Source organism: Melanaphis sacchari, unplaced genomic scaffold, assembly GCF_002803265.2.
Source record: "Melanaphis sacchari strain LSU unplaced genomic scaffold, SCAv2.0 Contig36_pilon_pilon, whole genome shotgun sequence".
NCBI lineage: Eukaryota > Metazoa > Arthropoda > Insecta > Hemiptera > Aphididae > Melanaphis > Melanaphis sacchari.
Window position 1 is genome coordinate 2,998,133 of NW_020271232.1, and position 22,198 is coordinate 3,020,330.

The 22,198-nt window shown below is 27.0% G+C and overlaps 1 protein-coding gene across 3 annotated transcripts; it reads left to right on the forward strand.

The window, feature by feature from the left end:
• Window positions 1-840: 840 nt before the first annotated feature.
• Window positions 841-18,202, forward strand: LOC112596991 (katanin p60 ATPase-containing subunit A-like 1). 3 transcript variants are annotated; one of them, XM_025342887.1, is made up of 11 exons: window positions 841-1,245; window positions 13,390-13,516; window positions 13,604-13,785; window positions 13,858-13,987; window positions 14,550-14,908; window positions 14,967-15,069; window positions 15,130-15,251; window positions 15,351-15,530; window positions 16,471-16,738; window positions 17,738-17,864; window positions 17,980-18,202. In XM_025342887.1, exons 3-11 carry the CDS (start codon window positions 13,609-13,611, stop codon window positions 18,176-18,178), a joined length of 1,665 nt encoding a protein of 554 aa, XP_025198672.1. In that variant the 5' UTR covers window positions 841-1,245; window positions 13,390-13,516; window positions 13,604-13,608; the 3' UTR covers window positions 18,179-18,202. The 3 variants fall into 3 exon arrangements, with proteins under 3 accessions (XP_025198672.1, XP_025198673.1, XP_025198671.1); XM_025342888.1 differs by lacking the exon at window positions 841-1,245 and adding an exon at window positions 2,765-3,107; XM_025342886.1 differs by lacking the exon at window positions 841-1,245 and adding an exon at window positions 13,104-13,306.
• Window positions 18,203-22,198: the final 3,996 nt, after the last annotated feature.

Below are 22,198 nucleotides of genomic sequence, written 5' to 3' on the forward strand. Positions count from 1 at the left end.
GTATTTTGTATAATATGTTGTTGTATCTCATCCATTTGTTTTCGTACTTCTATTTTATTTTTAAAACAAATGCTTATTTTCATTTTGTTTAAAAATTTGAATTGGTTGACCTAGAAAAAATGTATAAGTAGTTAGATTATTAATTTAACTTGTAACAATGATAATTATGTATTTTTAATATCATACATGTCATTACACGATTTTTTCTAATATTTACAAATATTGATTTCCACGAATTCTGAATAGAAATTAATCATAGTTTAACATATAGGTAATATTATTTATGATTGTTTTTTCTTTGGACGTCTAGCTTTCAAAATGTATTCCATTTCCATATAATAAAATCCAAAATTTATTAATTTCCGAATTCAAGTCCATAACAATATTATAAAAACGTGTAGCCGTCGAATTAGTATTATACAGAGTAAACTACCTACATAATATTGTATGATTTGTAAAACCCGATAATAAGAATGACAACCGCGGTTGCAATGGGACACAAAATGTGGTACCTAAAACGTGTAATTTATATATCCTAACCGCGAATTATGAGAAAGCGGTATAAAGCATATTATAATACAATGTATGAACAAAACGGGATTATTATGGATTTTTTTTGGAGAGGGAGGCGGACATAGGGGTAGGTACCAAAACGAGGTAAAAATAACGTAAAATTTCGATTGTCGCGTATCGTCATGTGCTCATCACGGAGTGTCGTTAAACCCCACGTGCACGCGATTTCAAACAACTCGGCCGTCTCGACCTTGGCTCACCCAAACGGCAACATACGGGTTATGCCGACACGGTACGAAATTGTGCTCACCGCGTACAATAACTGCCAGTCGCACCGGTTTCGATTTCATTACAGTACGTCTGCGGTTTCCGTCATCACTGCAATAGCATAATGTTATCACGACATTAATAATAACTAAATGAACATGTAAGGTGTAAAAATATTATTCAAAATATCATTTACAATAATGTACAGGCGTCGTGTTTCGAATAAAATTGTTTTTTTTGTAAAAGTATCTTTTTGAATGACGTTTAGTTATCGTACGCGTGTGTGAACAGTGCGGTTTGTTTTCATATATTATTTTGTAGGCTTGTAGCATAATGATATTATATCAAAACGTTAATAACATAATATAATATCGGCGCGCAAAAACCGTACGTTCAGCTTCGGTGTCATTGAAGACTGGCCACGGGGCCTTGTCGCGGCAAACGTCCTATTATGGTGCGAGAAAGGTAAAGTCGAACTATGATTATATTGTATATATATTAAATAAGTACCTATTATAGTACCAATATATTGTAATGTGACGACGACGTAGAAATTGAGATAACCAGATGGACAGGCAGACAGATAGAGTGACAAAAACAGAAAATAATTTTATTTTGCACATCTGTTAGTTGTTACGATAATATTATGTCGGTTGTCGAGTTTCATGACAGCAGACTACGATACGCATGGGCGTCCCCAGCGGGGGCAAGACGGGGCACTTTCCCCCCTCCCCCAAGAATTTTAAATTTATTAACTAATTGTAATAATTTAATGTAATAATGATGAAAAATAATAATTTACTATAAATAAAATATAAGTATATAATGTATAAAAAATCTTCATTTATTTTACCCTCCCCCCTAGAAAAATGTCTGGGGACGCCAATGCTACAACGTAAATCATAAGAGTCTGCCCACGAGAATAACATATTATTATTATTGCGTGTACGGGCAATAATCTTACGAATTAGTGTATCTCAGTACTATACATGCAAATGGGCAATATAAGATTTAGAATTAATAATATAGAAGAGCGAAATTGATAAAAAAATATTATGCCGTTTTTAGGTAGGTACACAGAGTGACGTATACCTACGTCGTAATTAAATAAAAACAATAGGTACATTGTGTATAGCAAAAAAAAAAAAATTTTAAGTTTCAGGTTAGAGTTATAACTTTGATGACTAACCTCCTTTTTGCAGTTAAGCAGTCTAGCCTCGATCCCTAGTTAAGCATACACACACATACACATACACATTTATAAATATCACAATTGGAGATATTAGAACCCCACGGAACAATAGCTTCTTAAAATTGAAAAATTGATACGGTATAATATTTTTACGATTATTTTTGAACGAGTTAATTAAATATTTTAGCACAAGGCGATCTATCTCAAAAAGTCCATTTCATCAATTAATTTGATATGTAATAGGTATAATATTAATAGTAGGTACTTGTACTAATGAAACCACAATATATAATATATTAGACTTCTATTTTAAAAAAAAATAATTTTTAAACGATTTAAACAACAAACTCTGTTTTTTTTTCGTGGAGACAAGCATTTTTTTTTTTTTTTTTTGATTTATCTCGAATATAATAAACAGTTCGCTTTTATCATAATGACATATACCAATGCGTACGTATCGAGACACAAAACGGTAAAAGGGACAAAAACGTTAATTTCTTTATTAAAATGTTTTGTTTTGTAGTGAAATTGTTGACGTTTTTTTGTAATCGTGAATTTTTCCTCCAGACGTCGATTTAAATAATATACCTAATTATTACACTGCAGGACATACACACATAGTAACGGTCGTCGCGCGCGCACGCATCTTCGAACCGGTGCACAGGTCGTGCACGTCGTGGGAGAGTTGGCGCGCCGCCGTCGCCGGTCCACGCAACATCTGCGACCGCGTGCTTCGTGGACCTCACTTCGTCGTCTCAGTCGTCGATATTAGCTCATCGCGTTCCGTTGACGGCGGACCGTCGTCGTCGTCGTAGTCGTCGTTTTGGTGGTGTTGGCGCGTGGTCGGTTACGTATGGTCACGACCAGATAAATAACAATATTAAAATATTATTATATGATATTATACGACCGGTTCGGCCGAGGCACTTTTTTCGGTTGTCCCCTGGGATTGGCCCGTGTTCCGGCTCTGGCAGAATCGGGAGTGTCACTCCTACGCCGTCGTCGCGATATAATATACGCTGTAAAAAAAAAAAAAAAAATCATTTGTAACCATACGTATATTATATAGGTACCATATATAAATTTATTTATGGTACCGTCCGCGTCCTCCATCCGGATGCTGCAACTGCTGCAGGTATGCGATTTTAGATTGTTAAACGTATACGAAACTCAATGATTACTGCACCGGCCGAAACGGACTACGCGCGCGACTTAGATTTCACGACTCACAAGCTGCACCCTGTTAAATATTCATATTATATATATATACGTATTATATAAATTAGGTACTCGCGGTTTATATATGGTCGCACTGCAGAGGCGTTTTATATAGGCGTTGTATTTGTTTTTGATCCTAGCCGGGAAATATATTTCAAAGCCACACGGGAAAAAAACAAATCCGTTCGCCGCACGTCCTACGCGCCAATTACTGCGCGCGATTTTGACCAGCGGACTACACTTAGTCACTCGTCACTGCAGCGATATAGGTATTATATAGGTGTGCATCAAATAAAAGACGTGTGCCTATAAATACAACGCGAACCGTATAGAAATATTCAACTTGAACAATATTGGGGACGTACGGAACCTATCTATACCCCTTTTACGCCCTTTTATAATTCTTATACATACAAATCGTATAGGTACGTTCTTGGTGACGTTATCGTGCGAAAAAATCGTTGTTCGTGTACTTCTTCATCCGTTTTATCCCCGTTTAAATTCAACGAAGAAGTAAATCACGTTTTGAAGCGAAGCGTCGGCAATGAAGGAATAAAGTGATCACTTATTCCACCAGTAGACTTATTCGCTGATCGATCTCTAAGTATGGAGTAAAATAAATCATCGTTTGTGGTATTATTGTTATTAGACAATTATTAAAATTATTACTGTTATAATAGAGCCGTCGATTAAATGTATAAATATAAATTTCTATGAAATAATGTAATAATATGAAGTATGTTGATGAGCACAATGGACATATTATTATATCGTACCTACACTATGACGTAGTATACCTACGTGTATAATATTTGTAGTTATATCGACATTAATACTATATATTCATATTTATTATGTAATAAAAAACTTTTTTTTTTAAATTATCGAATTTCGTACGAGCAGTTCGAAAAATTAGTTTTAAGTATTTAAAGTTTATATGAGCAGAGCTGTGGAATAGTACAAGAGTACCTAGCAAAGTGTTGTTTCTTATACGTACAGCTCATCTAAACTTTAAATTCCTATACTAGTTATACTTTACTAATTATAATTACCACGTAAGCGAACAAAATAAATTATTATTGTATTTTATTCAAATCACAGTGATGATTTAAGATATAAAATTGTCTTATATTTAAATAACATTTAGTTCGGAGAAGGAGAAGCTGCCCACTTAGCCTCTCCCGTGTAAATGTCTATGACTACCTACTTGTTCGCAAATTCACTTTTGTGTATTGAAATTCTCAGAAAATTATTCTGCTTTAGAATGTTAAATTGAAAATGTTTGGCCTCATTAGACAAAATGTAATAAAAAACAAATAATAAAAAAATGATTTATTTTCAAAAATGTTGATTCCGGAAAAAATATTTTTTATCTTCTGAAAATTACCTTGTACTTATACATTTATGTATATTTAAAAATTACAAATCACAATAATTCTTTTAGTAATTTAATCTATAAATAGTATAAATACAAGTAGGAGGCTTGCAGACCGCAGCCTCGTTCTAAATCTCTAATCATACTATATACTACAACTTAATACTATATGATATTTCTAAGTAATTTTATAACATACTTTTTTTTCCGTTTTGAACCGACGACGCCGTGGGAACTATTTTCGTAATGCTTCCACGGTGCCGAAATTTTTTTTAACATACTACCTTATAATAGTATACTCTACCGATTACCCGTATAAAAAGATGCTGTTATTTTTGCAACTATTTTCTGTCGTCTGTCGTTGTGTGTAGTGGGCCACAATCGTCATCGTGGTCGTCGACCGAATTGTTTATATTATAATATTATAAACTTTATAACGACCGCAGCTCCGAAGTTATGTTTAAATATGTATATTTCGTACAATAATATAATATATTATAATTTATAATCTCCAACCACTTTACAAAGGTTCGTGCATTTCGAAATATACGTTGTATTGTTTTAATTTTTTTATCCGAATAATTTAATAACAATATAAGTATTACAATATTATATTTGTACACATGTCGTATGTTTTCATAACAACACACCACGCGCGGTCCTATATAATATTTTATATATATATGCGGAAATTATTGAATTACGGTCGTTGCGAATACGCACAGCTATACCTATAGTTAAGAAGACGCGGATAGTATTATACCTAGTACATACAATATATGTGTTAAGTAGACGTTAATATGTAAATAATACGTGTTTAGATATCCTATAGTGTCTATATATACACACACATACAGTCGTGGATAATATTTAGTTTTGATACTTTATATTCAATATTTTGACGATATTGTAAATTTCGTCGTCAAAACAGTGTAATAGTTTTGTATTTCTTATTGGTACTTATAGTCCACATGTATGACGCTCGTTTCAATCGAGTTTAACCACGAACGCGCCAGTTCACGTTTTATACATTTAGAATATATATAGGTAATGTTAAGTGTTTCAAAAACAAACAAACAAACAAACCTATACTCTATTACATTATGTTAATAACTATTTGTATGTTTGACAAGTGAATATGCCTTAAATTACCAATAGTGTAGGAGCAGCTTATAAGTCACTATTTTATACTTTTATAATGTAAGGTATTTAGATATGTATAATAATTGAAAGTAGTTGATAATTTTTTTCTGTTACACAATAATTGTATACATAATATAATCAGATGTTTTTTTATGAAAACGATTTCGCATATGTATTTAATGTATTTACTATACATCTATACCTATATATTATATTAATATACAGGCATTAGGTATAAGCACACTTAAAAATTATTGATCGATATAAAAATTAGACGATAGTATAATAATATTATGCACCTATAATATACATGTGGGACGAAAGTGGAAGTCACAAACGTCATAATATTAAATAAATCAAGATAAAAATATTTTTTTTTAATGATTTGTTCACTTTAATCTTTCTAAACATCAATAATATACCACGAATAAATAATATTATAAATTATATGATAAATCATTTAAAATATTTTAAAAATTAAAATACCATTTTACCCACAATAACTCCTTAAGGTATTTTTAAAACTCACATGCACAAAATAAAATTTTTTTCATTTAAAAAAATTTAGTCAACTAGGAGAAATAATAATACAATTATTAATTTAAATTATTTAAACTCCAAAATTGTTTGTGCATTTATTGTACACCTACGGATTATACTCACTCGTTAATTATCATATAATATATCTAAAGTAATGTTCACAATACCTATTCAATATTCATTAATATTAATTTAATATTATTAGTTGTTGTTGTTAGTTGAGTAGTTGAGTACGTAATAGCTTAAGGACAAAAATTAAATTAACATTTTCACATTATTTATTTAAATAATAATGCTTTAAATCTACGAATGAATACCAACCGTTATTTTATATTGACTATTATTAATGAAATCGGTTAAGATAATATTCATTTTAAGAGCATCCACGTTTTATTATAATAATGAATATTTCTTTCTTTTAAACATTTTCATACCACATTGCAACTCGCTTACACACTTTTATATGTATCGATTCCATTGTGTATTGTACATTGCTGTTATTATTATTACACAAATATGTATTATGATTACGATTAAAAAAAAAAAAAAGAAAAAAAAAAAACAAGAATGTTTTTTGTAAACTCAATAATATATATATTTAATGTCAATATTTTATGATCGGATTTATTTTTCATACATGTATAACACTATAACTTATCTTTTTTATTCGAGTATTTACTTTTTTTTTTTTTTTTATCACGATAATAGGATTACATTTAAACCCTTCAGTATTCATTGTTCATCTCAAAATGTAATTATTTTTCAAGTATTAAATAAGTGCCTAGTTAATATTTATTATAAAGTTTTTAAAATATCACATAGTAACATTTAATATATTAAGGGACATGTTGATTTATTGGAAAAGTTTAAATAAAGACCTAATAAAAAAATATATTTATAATATTATCTTTCAAACGAACAGCGATTAAATGACAAACAAAATTATTAATTATGAGTCTAAATAAAAATAATAATTATTATTATTATACGTCAAAAAATTCAAAAGTAATACAGTCTACAATAGTACTTATTTACTATTTAGACAAGATTTAATAATATGAAAAACAATTAAGGAATAAAGCATTCTCATTAACTATCTTCATTAATCATTATTTTAATAATCTTATAGTATTGAACCAGTTAATAGTAAATCATAATATTATATATTATAATTGATAGCATCAATGACCAATGTTATATATTTCATATAATAATATTTAATATGTATGCGATTTTTATAGACCATAATCAACTTTATAGTCTCAAGTCATATATATTATAATAAATTTAAAATAAATTTAAATTAATTGGTAGCATTTTTTAATTTTTAAAAGACATCAAATTAAATACTTCAATAAATATTTTGTTATTCGTTGTTATTGTTTTTAATATGATATCTTTTATTCTTATGCATATTGTTTTGTTCCGAATACTTAAAACCTATGGTAATTTTGTTGTCTTATGTAATTCAAAACAATTAACCCAATTCATTTCAAAACAATAGAGCGTTGTTATTTGTCGATTCGTGTGATCCGACGAACTCGTGGCATATATTCTTTTGTGTGATTCGCATAATACAAATCTTTCATTCTTCAATTTTTATACATAAGACCACATACTATAATATATACTATAATATACAAGTACGTAATATATAAGTCATGTTTTTACGAAGAAATAATAATATACTAACTATGAGTTGTTATAAAGCATGCATGTATACACTATACAATAAGTATACTGCACTCACAGGCTATAATAGCCAATAGGTATCCGCATGTACACAATTTAATACGCGCTCATATAACGTTTGTTTCATAATCATCACTATATAGGATTTGTGTAATCGATTAAAATTATAAATTATAATATTATTTAGGTATAAAAATTATTTACACGCAGTTCTACGAATCGAAAATTAGACATTATTATTTATTCTTTTTTATTTAGCACGTGTTTCAACTACCTACGTGACATCTCGCCCATAATCTATTAAGCCAAACACTTATTTCGAAACCTTCGAGTAATAGGAAAACAAAAAAATAGGATAGGTCACAATCTCATTTAAAATGTCGCTGAAAAACGATTACCTATTGTTCAATGTTTACTTACCCGAAATGTCAAGTAAAAAGTATGGTCTATTTTTTTTTTTTTTTACAATCTTCCGTTTTGTCGATACTCGATACGATAAAATATAGTACTTTATATAATATTATACAAGTACTTTTTTTTTGTTAAGACTTATTTTTATTTATCATTTGTGCATCATATTATATACTATTATATTCTATTGTTTTGAAATGAAATATAATTTATTTACCTAATAGGTATTTTATATACCTATATACTTTTAAACTCTGTGCACCATGTATTAATAAGACAGAAATAGATCTAAATTATTTACATATTATGTATACTTATACTGAACTAAAAATATGTATTATAATAAATAGAACTAAGATTTTAATGACTGAAATTATACATAAAAATGTACTAAAAAAAATGCAAAAATGACCTACTTAAAAACTTTAAAAAAATGACCAAAACATATTATACTTAAATGAGCAAAAAAAAAAAAAATTAATTTTAAAATAATTATTATTTATTCATCTGTTATACTACACAAAATAGGGAGAATTTTATTTTAAAAAGTAAATTAAATAAATATATTCAAATTTGAGTTGACAATTAATTATTTTACTTTTTCAATACCAATGGACTGGAGTAGGTAATTGGGATTACCTATACAACACATATTAAAAAAAAAAGCTTAAAATAAACAAAAATGAGCTTAAATATACAAAATTAACGCGATATTTGTAATAATGACTTTAAAAATGCAATGAAATGCAAAAAAATACAAAATAAATAAACACTTCTAATATAGGATCTATTACGATTATTATATTTCTTAACAATACAGTCTATTGGATAAAGTGAGAAATAGTTGAGGAGATAGTATAATAAATATCCATTAAAGAAATACGTAACAGGAGGTAAAAATGTATAAATTTATACCAAAGGAAAATTTTTATTCTTTAAGTATTCCGTAATTTATGAATAGAGATATATATAATTCATATACTCGTATATTTAAACAATGTGCAAAACACAAGGTTTAATTCTGTAGAGTGATGATTGAAGGTGCATAAGTACATTCATATATTTTATTATTAGTAATTTTTGATGTTCATTTATGGAAACTTGCCTTATACATGCATAAATATTAATAAATATATATATAATGTACGTATATAAATGTTTGTATGAGTGACGTACCTATGTATGTGTGAGCGGTGTATCCCGCCCGTTGAATATTTGTTGTTCAATGTGTCAAAACAACAAATACCTAAGACCTACGCTCAACCATATTAATATATGTGTTAAAATATCAATGAATTTATAATTTTGTTAATTCTAAAATTGTATGTATTCCGTATATATAGGTATTTAAAAAACAATATAGTAATTCATAATACCTAAATAATTTACTGTTATGTATTTACTGTGTTATGTCGTGTATTAATCATGACTTAAATAATAGTTATACCTACCAAAATTCTTTGTCATTGATTATGTTTAATATGTTTGTAATTTTTTTAACATTAATTAAAAATAAGTTAATTCGCTAAAAATAGTATTATTAAATTAATTATGAATTTAATAAACATAGTTTATAATGCCATAAAAATGATAACCTATGAATAAAATAAATTCGATACTTTGTGTTTACATAATTGGTATAATTACTGAATGGTAAGCATGCTATCCGCAATATGTATTTCTGTTATAAAGTTTCGAAACAACACTAAAAAAATTGTGGTTTCATTATTTTTTTAGAATAAAATAAAAAATACAAACCCAATGTTCACATTTATTTCTTGTTTACTAAAAACTACAATATTTAAATCATAAATGCACTTTTATTTCTATAATATAATTTATGTTATCAAAACATATCAAACGATTTATAGCGATATTTATTTGTTTCGATCCATCGATTACTATTATTAGTTGTTTCTATTAAATTGTTTGGAGGAATATAGAAAGTTGCATTGGCCTATACAAAATCAGTCTGAACCAGTTTGTTTATGGCGCGAAGTTTTTCGAGTGAAAAACACGAAAACAATACAGGAATGTCGTCTGGATTCTTTATTGTGCAGTGTGCAGATATCGACTTTCGTGTGATAGTTATATTATGTATTTAAGATTTAAACGAAAAACAACTCACTCTCTATATTATTAAAGTCCAATCACGTTAGCAATTTTCAAAAGCGTAAATTGTTGTGTATATACTTGTAATTATGTATAATTTACATTTTATACATATTGTTACTCAAATCATTAATATATTAAATATTAAAATTTGAATACATATAAATATATCAGTATAGTTTGATATTTCACTTGGCATAAACTTTAAAGTATTTTACTATAGGTACGCTTAAGCAAAAATATCATTCTTTGCATAACAACAAACAATGTAAGCAAAATTAAAGGTCGCTAGGATATAAAATATCACTTCAATTTACGATTTAAGTCGGTTTCTTTAAACACTGCTATAGTATAATATAAAATTTACCAAAATTTATCCACATGGTTTGTCAAGTCGTTATTTTTATTTTTATACATACATATTATGTATGTTTTTAAATATATTAAATATAATAATTAATAAAGTTTAAAAAATATTAACGTACAATTTTAGTTAGGGTTGTATGATATAGATTCCTCACTTAACGTTGACCTATATAGTATAATATGCGTCTGTGCGTTTCGTTTTATCCTATTATACATTTTTATAATATTTTTATACATTCTATACTGTTATATGTATTCAAATCAATAAGTCGCTAAATAATGAATAGTAACAAAAATTATTTGGATAAAATATATTACCGATGATTAACTTCAATACTCTTATTATTCTATAATTTAACATATTATTCCGTAGATCCGCAGTCGTCCAACATCTGTGTTATAGATACATTGCAATTATATATATATATATATATATATATATATTATTATTTTTAACACTTAGCTACAGGTATTCACATATTTGTATTTGTGTCTCGTGCTCATTTATTATTTTCTATACTATACGCATAGGTACTCTGACCATACGACGGCCTTCTAATTTGGCTTTGATTCTCTTGCGCTAAACTATATTTCACTATATAGTCATAATTATTGTGCGTTGGTGTTTTCTTCGTATACCATTATACTATACACAATATTAAAGTCTAAGGTGGAGGAGAAATATGTCAAGAACAGATAGAATACGCGCTATATATGGTAAATGTATAAACAATGTACATATAATGACGATGTATGTGCAGCTGACTATATTATATGTATCATTTGTGAACTGACCATATATATATATGCAATACGATACCTATATAAGCTTTGAAGATAGAACATTTGTACCTATATCTACCAATGCTGATAATTTATTCGATTTTAATATACATTATCAACAATGATAGTTCAGGTATAAGGTATTAGTATAGAAAATTAGATACAACATTACAGTAATCAATGAATTTTGATGAAGTATTCTGTAATTTTAAAATGTACACATACTTTATATGAGTAGTATAGATAATGTAAGCCGTAAGGTATATATACAATGGCGTATCATCCAAAATTGTTTTTAGAGGGGGAGGCACACACTATCTAACATTTTACCAAATATACTACCAAAAAGAAAAAAATTAAGCGGGTATGATGTATACGAATAAAGAATACAATTCTTTAAAAAAAACTTATAGCTAATACGGCCAATGAAGATAGGCCATGGGCCATGGCCTCTTTGCTCCCCCCTTGGATACGCTACTGTGTATATATACATTATAATATTCATATATTTAATAACGATTGAAAAATTAAATGGCAAAGAACGAGTCAAACGCTTTGATTGTATACATTATAAAAACGGTTAGGATGACTATAATAGACTTAAAATATGACTTATAACTTATAAGTAAAATATAAATATAAATTAAATACCTAATCATAGCTTTAAAAAGTGATAGAGTCTTCTGATAAGAGTCTTGATATTCTAACACCGTGTCAGTCCGATAAATTGTTACCTCATCCAGTTATAGTTTTATCTTTGAATTATCGCTTTAGTAATTCATATGTAATTAAATCATCCAATAATTTTGTTAAGATTTTAACAAAAAATATTAACTAGTCGGTGATTCTAATTTTATCTACTCGTGTAATTCGATAAACGTAAAATGGAAATAAATACATTTTAATTTTTATCTGGTTTCTGTTTTAATATTTGATTTTTTCGATAATCCGGCCAATACCTACTATGATCCTATACTTGTATATTATGTCAGATTAACAAGACTACTGTAAATATTGTTGTATATTTTAATTTCTTTTTTTTTTAATTGACTAATGTCTATTATAAGTGAAAAATTTACCTTTAAAATCTTCTTTTTTACAACCACCTTATCAATCTATTAAGTATTCATAGAACTATTGATTTTTCTTAAAAAAGTATATTTTCCGAAACTTCTTAATTTCTGACTTTGGATTGGAAATCTGAAACACTATTCATTAATTTAAAATGCTTATTACCGAATTTATATTTTATAATAAATAAAAACTATTGATTTTGTCATGTTTGAGATATTTCTATAATTTATTAAAAACCGTTTAACTACAAATGGGCTTATTCAAGAATAAACAGTAACCAATAACCATATTTGAATAATTTAGTTTCCCCCGTTTTTTTGCTCCATGCAAGGATGTATCAAGCAAAAGATATATTGCTGATAAGATAACAGTTTATAGCGTCATTGAATTCTAAACAAGAGAGTGTACCTCAAAATAACATAATTTGATAATGTTTTTCCTGCAAAAAATTAAAACAAAATTGTCACAAGTCGTTGAAATCATTTAACAGTTATAGTGGTTGCTTGTTTGTTGTTTAATTCTTCTTGTTACATTGTAAATATTAAAGAATCACTGCTATTATTTTTAGTGGGTAACCTTACAAGTATTTGTCGAGACTTATCGGTCAATACAATTTAATGGTAAATTCGTTAAAAAAAAAAAAAATAAAATAAAATAATATATCATCGTTTTTTATTTTTTTGATTTGTATTTTATGTTTTAGAAATATTATGTTCCTGTTCTACACTAGGCTCCAATTTCCTAATGATGGGTGCCTGTAAAATGCATTATTCAATAATATATTGTCTTAGTCACAATTTAATTCTTAGCTCAAATTCATATCATTAAAGGTACCTAAATTATAATATTTCCACGCAAACTTTTATTGCTTTGAAGTTTTTGGTTAGATTTTATCAACTTGACATTTTTGTTTACAGCTGTGATGACCGTTATGGCAGTATCGATTGATGAAATACGTGAAAGTATTAACATGGCTCGTGAGATGGCTCTTACTGGTAATTATGATTCATCACTAGTGTATTATGAAGGAGCCAAATTACAGTTGGGACGATTCTTGTCCACTGTTGATATTCAAGCACGCCGAGAATCCTGGCGAACTGTAAGTGAAATCTGTTTCAGAATTTTATATTATTGTTTGTTATTTTATTTATATTTTATTTGTTATCTCTAGATTCAACGTCAAATCAATGATGAATGTGAACAGTTAAAAATGTATTCAAATACCTTAAATAAATTAAAACAACTAAGAAGTAATGACTTTGAAAGGAATGAGAGGCCACTTAGTGCATCTACTCCAGCATGTAAGTGTACTAGAATTATTTTTATAATGAAATGGTAGAGGTGTCATATGCTATCTACACAATAAATTCTTGTGTCATTTATTATCTACAAATATTATTTACCGTTGTATGATATCTATACAATCGTAATATTATTATCTACATTCTATAAGTTCGATTATTTTAAGTTCAAAAGAAACTGCATCGCTTTGCTTTCAATTGTTAATTCAAATGATGGAATATATAAATATGTTTGGCGACATATAAAAGTGAAACATGATATAAAATCGCACGATGCCACTAAATTGCTGAAAAGGCAGCTTAAAGAAGAATGGTGGCATTCCATAAATATAACAAAAAATTTTTGACAATATAAATAAATACTTTTCAACTTTAATTGAGAACATTCATTAATAATTTTCATTTATCCATGAAGTATTTAGATTTAAAACGAATTAAGATTATACTATAAAATCACGTGTGGACATTATTTTATACGTAGATAGCATACGACACCACTATCTTTCAATCATATTGTACCTAACTAAAATTTAAATAATTTTATCTTTTAATCTTTTATTAGTGAATAGAAATAATAGAAATGATAGAAATGAAGATATATCCCCCGTTGATGGATTGTCATGGTTTGGAACAACCCGTCAACAGGTCAATGGCAGTGGCTCCTTAGAATGGCCCCCAGCAAATAATAATGATCCTGATGTTTGGCCACCTCCATCACCCGTTGAACATAGACCTGGGCCACAAGTTAGGCCACAGAAAACATCTCGGCGTAATGAAACATCACGAGTGACCAATAGGAATCAAAAAATTGGGCCTAATAATACCCGTAACAGTGCCACTAGATCTCAGATAGCAAAAAAAAATGATGATGTTAAAAAAGGTCCAAAAAAAGATACTAATGGTCATAATACTAATGGAACGGTAAATATAAATGTTTTGGTTTAAGATTTTTTTAATAATTCTATATTTATAATATTAGACTGATAAAAGTGAAAAAGATAAGGATGAAAAAGAAGTTTTGAAGCCAGAAGAAAAACGATTTGATTGTTCCTCATATGATCAAGACCTTGTTGATATGCTAGGTAATAATATAATATGCTTACCTACGTATGATATTTATTTTACTTTATTTTATTTTATAGAAAGAGATATTGTACAGAAAAACCCTAATATAAGGTGGAGTGACATAGCTGAATTAGATGAAGCTAAACGTCTCCTAGAAGAAGCAGTAGTACTTCCTATGTGGATGCCAGATTTTTTTAAGGTACATTATAGTTTATTTCAATAACTAAAACTGTTTGAAAATTTAAATGTTTGGGAAATGTAGTGTGAAATTCATTGTATGAAAATTTATGTTTTAAAGGGAATTCGGCGACCTTGGAAAGGAGTCTTAATGGTTGGCCCACCTGGAACAGGTAAAACAATGCTTGCAAAAGCTGTGGCAACTGAATGCAGGACTACTTTTTTTAATGTATCCTCATCAACACTAACTTCTAAATATAGAGGTGAATCTGAGAAACTTGTCAGGCTCCTTTTTGAAATGGTAAGTTTTATATTATTTGTATCATCAAAATTATTGAATAATAAAAAGACAATTTAGCATATTATATAATAACTAATAATTATTTTAAAATAATCTATTAAGGATTTTTGCTTGGTAGATAGAGATAAGTGATAACATATATTATGTTAAAATTCTTTTATATTATGATAAAATGCTTATCATTATTCATTAGCTTAATACAAAATAGATTAATCAATGATTCATGATATTTTATTGTATTTTATGAATCTAAGTTTTTAATCATCCTATATATGTACTGTTTTTTCTATGAATTAATGAATATATAAATAAATATCATTATTTATTCTTTTGAATAATTCAAAATAACATAACCATAAATAAATAAGTCTAGTTTTTATTATATTTTTATGTTTTTAACCAGTTAAAATATTTTTCAGTCATAGTTATTATTTATTGTAGTATAATATGAGATAATTATTAACCTGGTGTGTTACACGCATCTTTTCATAATTTTTGCATTATTTATTTAATTGTTTTTTTGTATTTTAGTTAATAGAAGAAAAAAAAATGTTTTTGTAATTATAAATATGATAATATTTTTAATTTTGTTTAATTTTCATATAATGGTTATTAAAATTAACTGTAGTAAAAAATATATCGATTATAATTTTGAAATTTAATAAAAATATATACTCCATATAACTAAATATTTTATTATTAGTTTAAAAACAAAACAAATTTAAAATTATATAGTAAATCACTCTAAGTTGTGATATTTATGATATGATAAAAATTTATATAAATAATATAAATCAATACAAATAATCATCAACGTGACATCAAACACATGTGTTACAACAGGTTAACAATACATAATATTAAAATTATATTCCTACTATTTAATCTTTCAGTATTTTTTAATATTAATAGTAATAATACATGTATACTACTTTTTTAGGCAAGATTTCATGCTCCATCAACGATATTCATTGATGAAATAGATTCTCTTTGTTCACGGAGAGGCTCAGAGTCTGAACATGAGGCATCCAGAAGAGTGAAATCTGAACTCTTAGTCCAAATGGATGGCTTAAGTGATACAAGTACAGAAGAAGAATCTGGGGCTAGCCGTATTGTGATGGTACTGGCTGCTACCAATTTCCCTTGGGATATAGATGAGGCGCTTAGACGTAGACTGGAGAAGCGTATATATATACCTCTACCCAACAGTTAGTATTATATGTATTATATTAAATTAAAATTTCCAATTATATAATATTTAATATTGTAATTGAAATAATATGAAACATAAGTCTTTATAAAAGTCTTTATGGTTACGCACAACTGATAATTAAAGTTAAAATATAAAATATCTGCATTAAATTTATGAAGATTTGTAAACTATTTTATCAATAAAATAATTATAAGATTTTATTATTTATGAGAAGGATTTTTAATACAAGATTCTTGATTAGTTTTTTTATTTCTGGAATTTAAAAAAACAGTTTAGCGTAAAGTTATGTACATATTTTATGTATGATTAAAATTTAAATATATTTGAATTTCCTTCAATAATTTTTGTTATTTTGTTGTAATTCAAGAAATATTATTAGGTTTACTATACGCAATGAAATTTTAATAAATATCTATTTTACTACACACTGAAATTTTTAAAATATTTTTGTTTACTTTTAAGATCTTTGTACCACAAACTTATGAACACTATTTCATGGGAAATTAGTATTTTCAAAAGTTAATAACATAAATATTATTATAATAAATAGAATTTGACTACTCATTGACAATATACATTTGACACCTATAGCAGAACAAGCTTTTCAATTTTTTTTACTTGTGATTTCAATAGTATTATAACTAATTCTTTTTTAGTAAATACAAATTACCCAATTTGTTATGTTATAAATTGTTAATCATTTTTGGAAATTATTTTAATAATTATCAATATCATATTAGTTTATATTATAATAATAGTTAGTCTTAATTAGTATGTAATTCATAAAATATATTATGTGATTGTCGATTGGGTAGTATATGTTGGAAGATTATATAATACTGTTGTCACTTTACATTTTGGTAATGGTTAAAAAAAACTTTAATTAAAATTCTTCCTAATAATGTTATTACAAATAATGTAACATTTAAAGTAAACACTTATTTTATGTCTTTCTAAATGCACTATTAATTAATACAGTAATATTTATTTATAGGTGCTGGTCGAGAAGCGCTACTGAGAATAAATCTTAGAGATGTTAAAGTAGAACCTGATGTAAATTTAACGGAGATAGCTACCAAACTTAAAGGTTACTCTGGTGCTGATATTACAAATGTTTGCAGGTAATTAAATATTGATCAAATGTACATATAATGTATATTGTACATATTAGTTATTTACCATATTGTAACTAAATATACTAACTAATGTATTTCAATAATACTAATTTTTGTTTAGGGACGCATCTATGATGTCTATGAGACGTAAAATTGCTGGATTAAAACCTGATCAGATTCGGCAATTGGCCAAAGAAGAAGTGGATTTGCCAGTGTCCTTCCAAGATTTTAATGAAGCAATAGCAAAGTGCAACAAAAGTGTTTCGTCAGATGATTTGGCCAAATATGAAAAGTGGATGAGTGAATTTGGCTCTTCATAATTGTTGCTGATAATGAACTGTATTTTTTTTTCAATGCAGACCATTATTTTTAATTATTTTTCTTTTGTTGTTAATTGTATATAAAAATAGGAGGACAACTAAAAACTATTTACTTTTATTTTAATTGTTTATGGCTGTGCTAGCTTTTGAACGAACTTTATATGCTCACAACGAAACACATACTTAAAATATTGAAAAAAAACTAATATTTTTTAAGTTTTTTTTTTTTTTTGTGTCTAAAGGAAAAATTTTAATTTTACATTTATTTAATTAAAAACCTAAAAGAAATTAGAAAACATATATTATCTTGCCATTTTTATTGAATCAAAATATTTAAAATAGTCACAATATCTTGGTTTAATTTATTTTACCTGTTATTATAGGCTTTATGGAATATAAATTTTATATTTTGTTCTTTTGAATTTTCTGTTCTGCACTTATATAATTTTAATGCTAACTATTCAGATTACAACCGTTGATCAGTAACTACTAGATCCCTAATGTGATTTATATATAGTAATTTATTTGTTAATTTATTCAACAACTTTAAATTTCATATTGTAAAAAGTCACTTGTAATTTATTTAATAAAATAAAATTTTCCTATTATTATTTTTTGTTTGATCTAGATTTTTATCCAATACTTTAAACTTTTTAATTGATAACTCTGCCTTCATCATAAAAATAAACGATTAAATTTAATACATGCAATTACTCTATTCTTCAAAATATAAATAATCGATTTGCATGTAGTATTATTTAACGCTTTTATTTATTTAAATATTAATTTGATTAATCATTATTTACGACAGTCGGTTGTCTTCAAACTGTTTTTGCCATTCGGATAGATTAATTGTTGACAATCGTTCCAAACTAAAAGTTGAAATAAATGGAATATAGACTATAGTATAAATGAATTATGAAACAAATATTACGTATCTAATTAGACTTGTCGTCGTCTTAAGCGCTTATAAATCTTTTTTAGGTTTTTATTCTGGCTGCATCCGAGTTGGGTCTCGAATTAAAAATTGCTATACTAGTTGGGTCCTTAATTTTTTTTTTTTTTTTGGTGAGTACTATATAATATCATTTTCCTTCCTATTTTAACAGACCTAGGACTGTCTATGATCTATTTAGACCAAAGGTATGGTTAAAAATGTTTTTTTACAGTTTATTTTTTTTATATTTTTTGCCATTAAAAATATAAATTATTAGAATTTTTTTTAATAGTAGGTAAATGGCAATTACATATAGGTACTAAACAAAGAAATAATATTAAAAATACCAAAAAAGTAATAACTAAAAATATATTGATTATAATCAATGTAAATGACAATTTTTTTTTCGTTTGGATTGTTTATTTACTTAAAATAATCCCGGACCCAACTAGTGTAGTACCTACGATTTAACCCTAGTACTCGGGACCTAACTCGGATCTGCCGTTTATTCTATATCGGCGGTAGGTATCCGAAAACCGGATGTAGCAATCACAATAATCGTGGTTACGGAAAATCTAAACGATAACGCACCGGATACTAAACCCATGGGCGGATCGCAATATTTTTTCGAACCCATAGCACAGAATAATATAACATTATTTTGTAAAATATGTCGATGTGTCAATGACCGGTAAAGTATCCATTGTAAATTGAAATAATATAAGTAATCAAGACCAATCGTTTATTCAGTTTTTTGTTTGGGACTGTAATAAAACAATTTTATTATAAATATTATGTAATAGTATAAGTCGAAATAGTGTTGTACGGCTACATTTTTTTTTTTTTTATTACTTAAATGACACGATACACATCGCCGAGATTATTTTAATAACCAACATAATATTCATGATCAACTAATCTAAATATACTTTTACTGGAAAATTTAAAATTCATTTTACTCTACACAAAAAAAATCAAATATTTTTCCATTAAATATTGTAGAACCGTATAGGTACTTACTTATTAATTAATATGTATTATTATACGTAATACGACCACTCATCTGTTCGTCTATGCAATATGTATTAATGTATTATAATGCTTCAATGGCGTAACGTTCGTTTTCGTAGATTTTTGTCGAGTTCAGCGAACAACTGTTGTTCTGATGCAAAAGCTTGGAATGATAACTTACATAATTTTTTTTATTTTATGCAGACGAGAACAGTATTCATTGCAGAATAAAGTTTTTTGGATTCCGAAAAATCAGTTCATATGACATGTGTAGGTAGAAAATTTTACAAGCTCGACGACACACCAAGGTTGATGTTGGTTACCAGTCACCACTCACCACATTTGCTTTGCAATTTTTCTTCTTTAATTTATTTAAATTCTGGTTTTGGAATTTTTTTAAATGTGTATACTTAATACTTATAAAGGTTATGTTTTCAAATACCTACTTGAATTTTTATGGCATTTTTGAGAAGTCCTGTGGTAATATAGGTAGTTAAGGCTTTTGGATTTGAACGTGAATTAAGATTCACGTGATCACGTGTATTTAAATTTGAAAATCTGTAAATTTAATTCATATGTATATGTGTAATCAATGAGTAAATCACATATATTCAAAACATAATATTTATATCGGATATACTTATCAATTTCGTTTGACAAACGATAATTTTTTTTAAAAATTTAAATCAAATTCGAATGAGTTATATTTTAGAATCACTCAAGTTAATGTCTTACGATAATAGTCTGTGTTATTAGCTTTGGAAAATATGGGGTAGAAGTTATGATTTTAAATTATAGTAACTATAGTAATTACTGATTGATTTTAACTAATCTATTAACATTTTAAAATTCATAAAAAAATTATCAAAATATAATCATTAGGTACTAAAAAATATATTACATATTTTTTAAATTATTATTCAGCATTTTTTAAGAATTATTATCCGCATTAGTGTATCTATTATTTCAACAGTAGATTTCTCCCGATCTCGTTACATTAGGTAGATATACATATATATTTTAACTCAAACACTACTGTAAGAATTTTGATATAGATACATTAATATGTTCAAAAAAACATTTGCTTAATATTTTATGATAAAAAGGTTGATTATTGTTTTGAAAAAGAAGTCTGAGTACAAATAAAAAATAATATTTTTTGCAGTAAAAAAACCAAAAATTTAACTCATATTATCAATAGAAGATACTTATTACATTTTTAAAAATTGATGTAATTTGTATAATTTTTTGTTTTAAGCTGTTTAAAGTCTATTATGGTAATGAATCTAACAATAATATTTTTGCTGTGAATATGTCATTGAATTAAATTAGTAAAAAATATGAAGACGTAATCAATCAAACAATATCCGAAGACCATTATTGTCGGACTAAAAAGTCTTCATTGCTCTTTTTAAGAAGAGTAATGATGTATAATGACTTATTTTAAATAATAGTTATATTTAAATAGGCATTTAATATTTATTTAAACTAACTGTAAAGTATTTACCAAGCGTTAAGGTCGTTTATAACAATTATTGTATACAGGCGCACATACAGTAAAAACAAGCAATTCATTATTAGGTAATTATTAGTTATTATACGTATTTACGTACCTATATTTTTACAATGTACAATAGGTACATAATACATATACAATAAAACTATACTAATAATTTATGAATTATTATTTATTACAATACGTTTTAATTGTTAAATTGTTAAAGTGTGTTTATTGCCCACGAAACACTCATATTATTATAGGTTAAAAAAAATTAATAGCTACGAATAATTAAGAAGAATCTTCGCACTTCCTCCGGTCGTGTATTTAAGACGTGTTATATGGATAGTTGGTGAAGGGTAAATGGAAATACCGCAAAGATTTTGCAAGCGAAAATTTGTTTACATTTTAACCCTCCGCCCAAGAGTCACGTGCATTGAATGATTTATTCGTTTTATTCTGCTTCTATTTATACACGGGTTTGAGTTCATAACAAAAACGTTGGCATTAATCGGATATCGAATTCGGCGTATTATAATCGAGTACTTTTAAAGCCATTTATATAAACTTACTC

Coding starts and splice junctions, on each gene's coding strand:
- LOC112596991 (XM_025342887.1), top strand. CDS start 13,609: ATGACCGTTATGGCAGTATCGATTGATGAAATACGTGAAAGTATTAAC. Junction 14,909..14,966: donor GTCATAATACTAATGGAACG/GTAAATATAAAT, acceptor TTATAATATTAG/ACTGATAAAAGTGAAAAAGA. Junction 16,739..17,737: donor ATATATACCTCTACCCAACA/GTTAGTATTATA, acceptor ATTTATTTATAG/GTGCTGGTCGAGAAGCGCTA.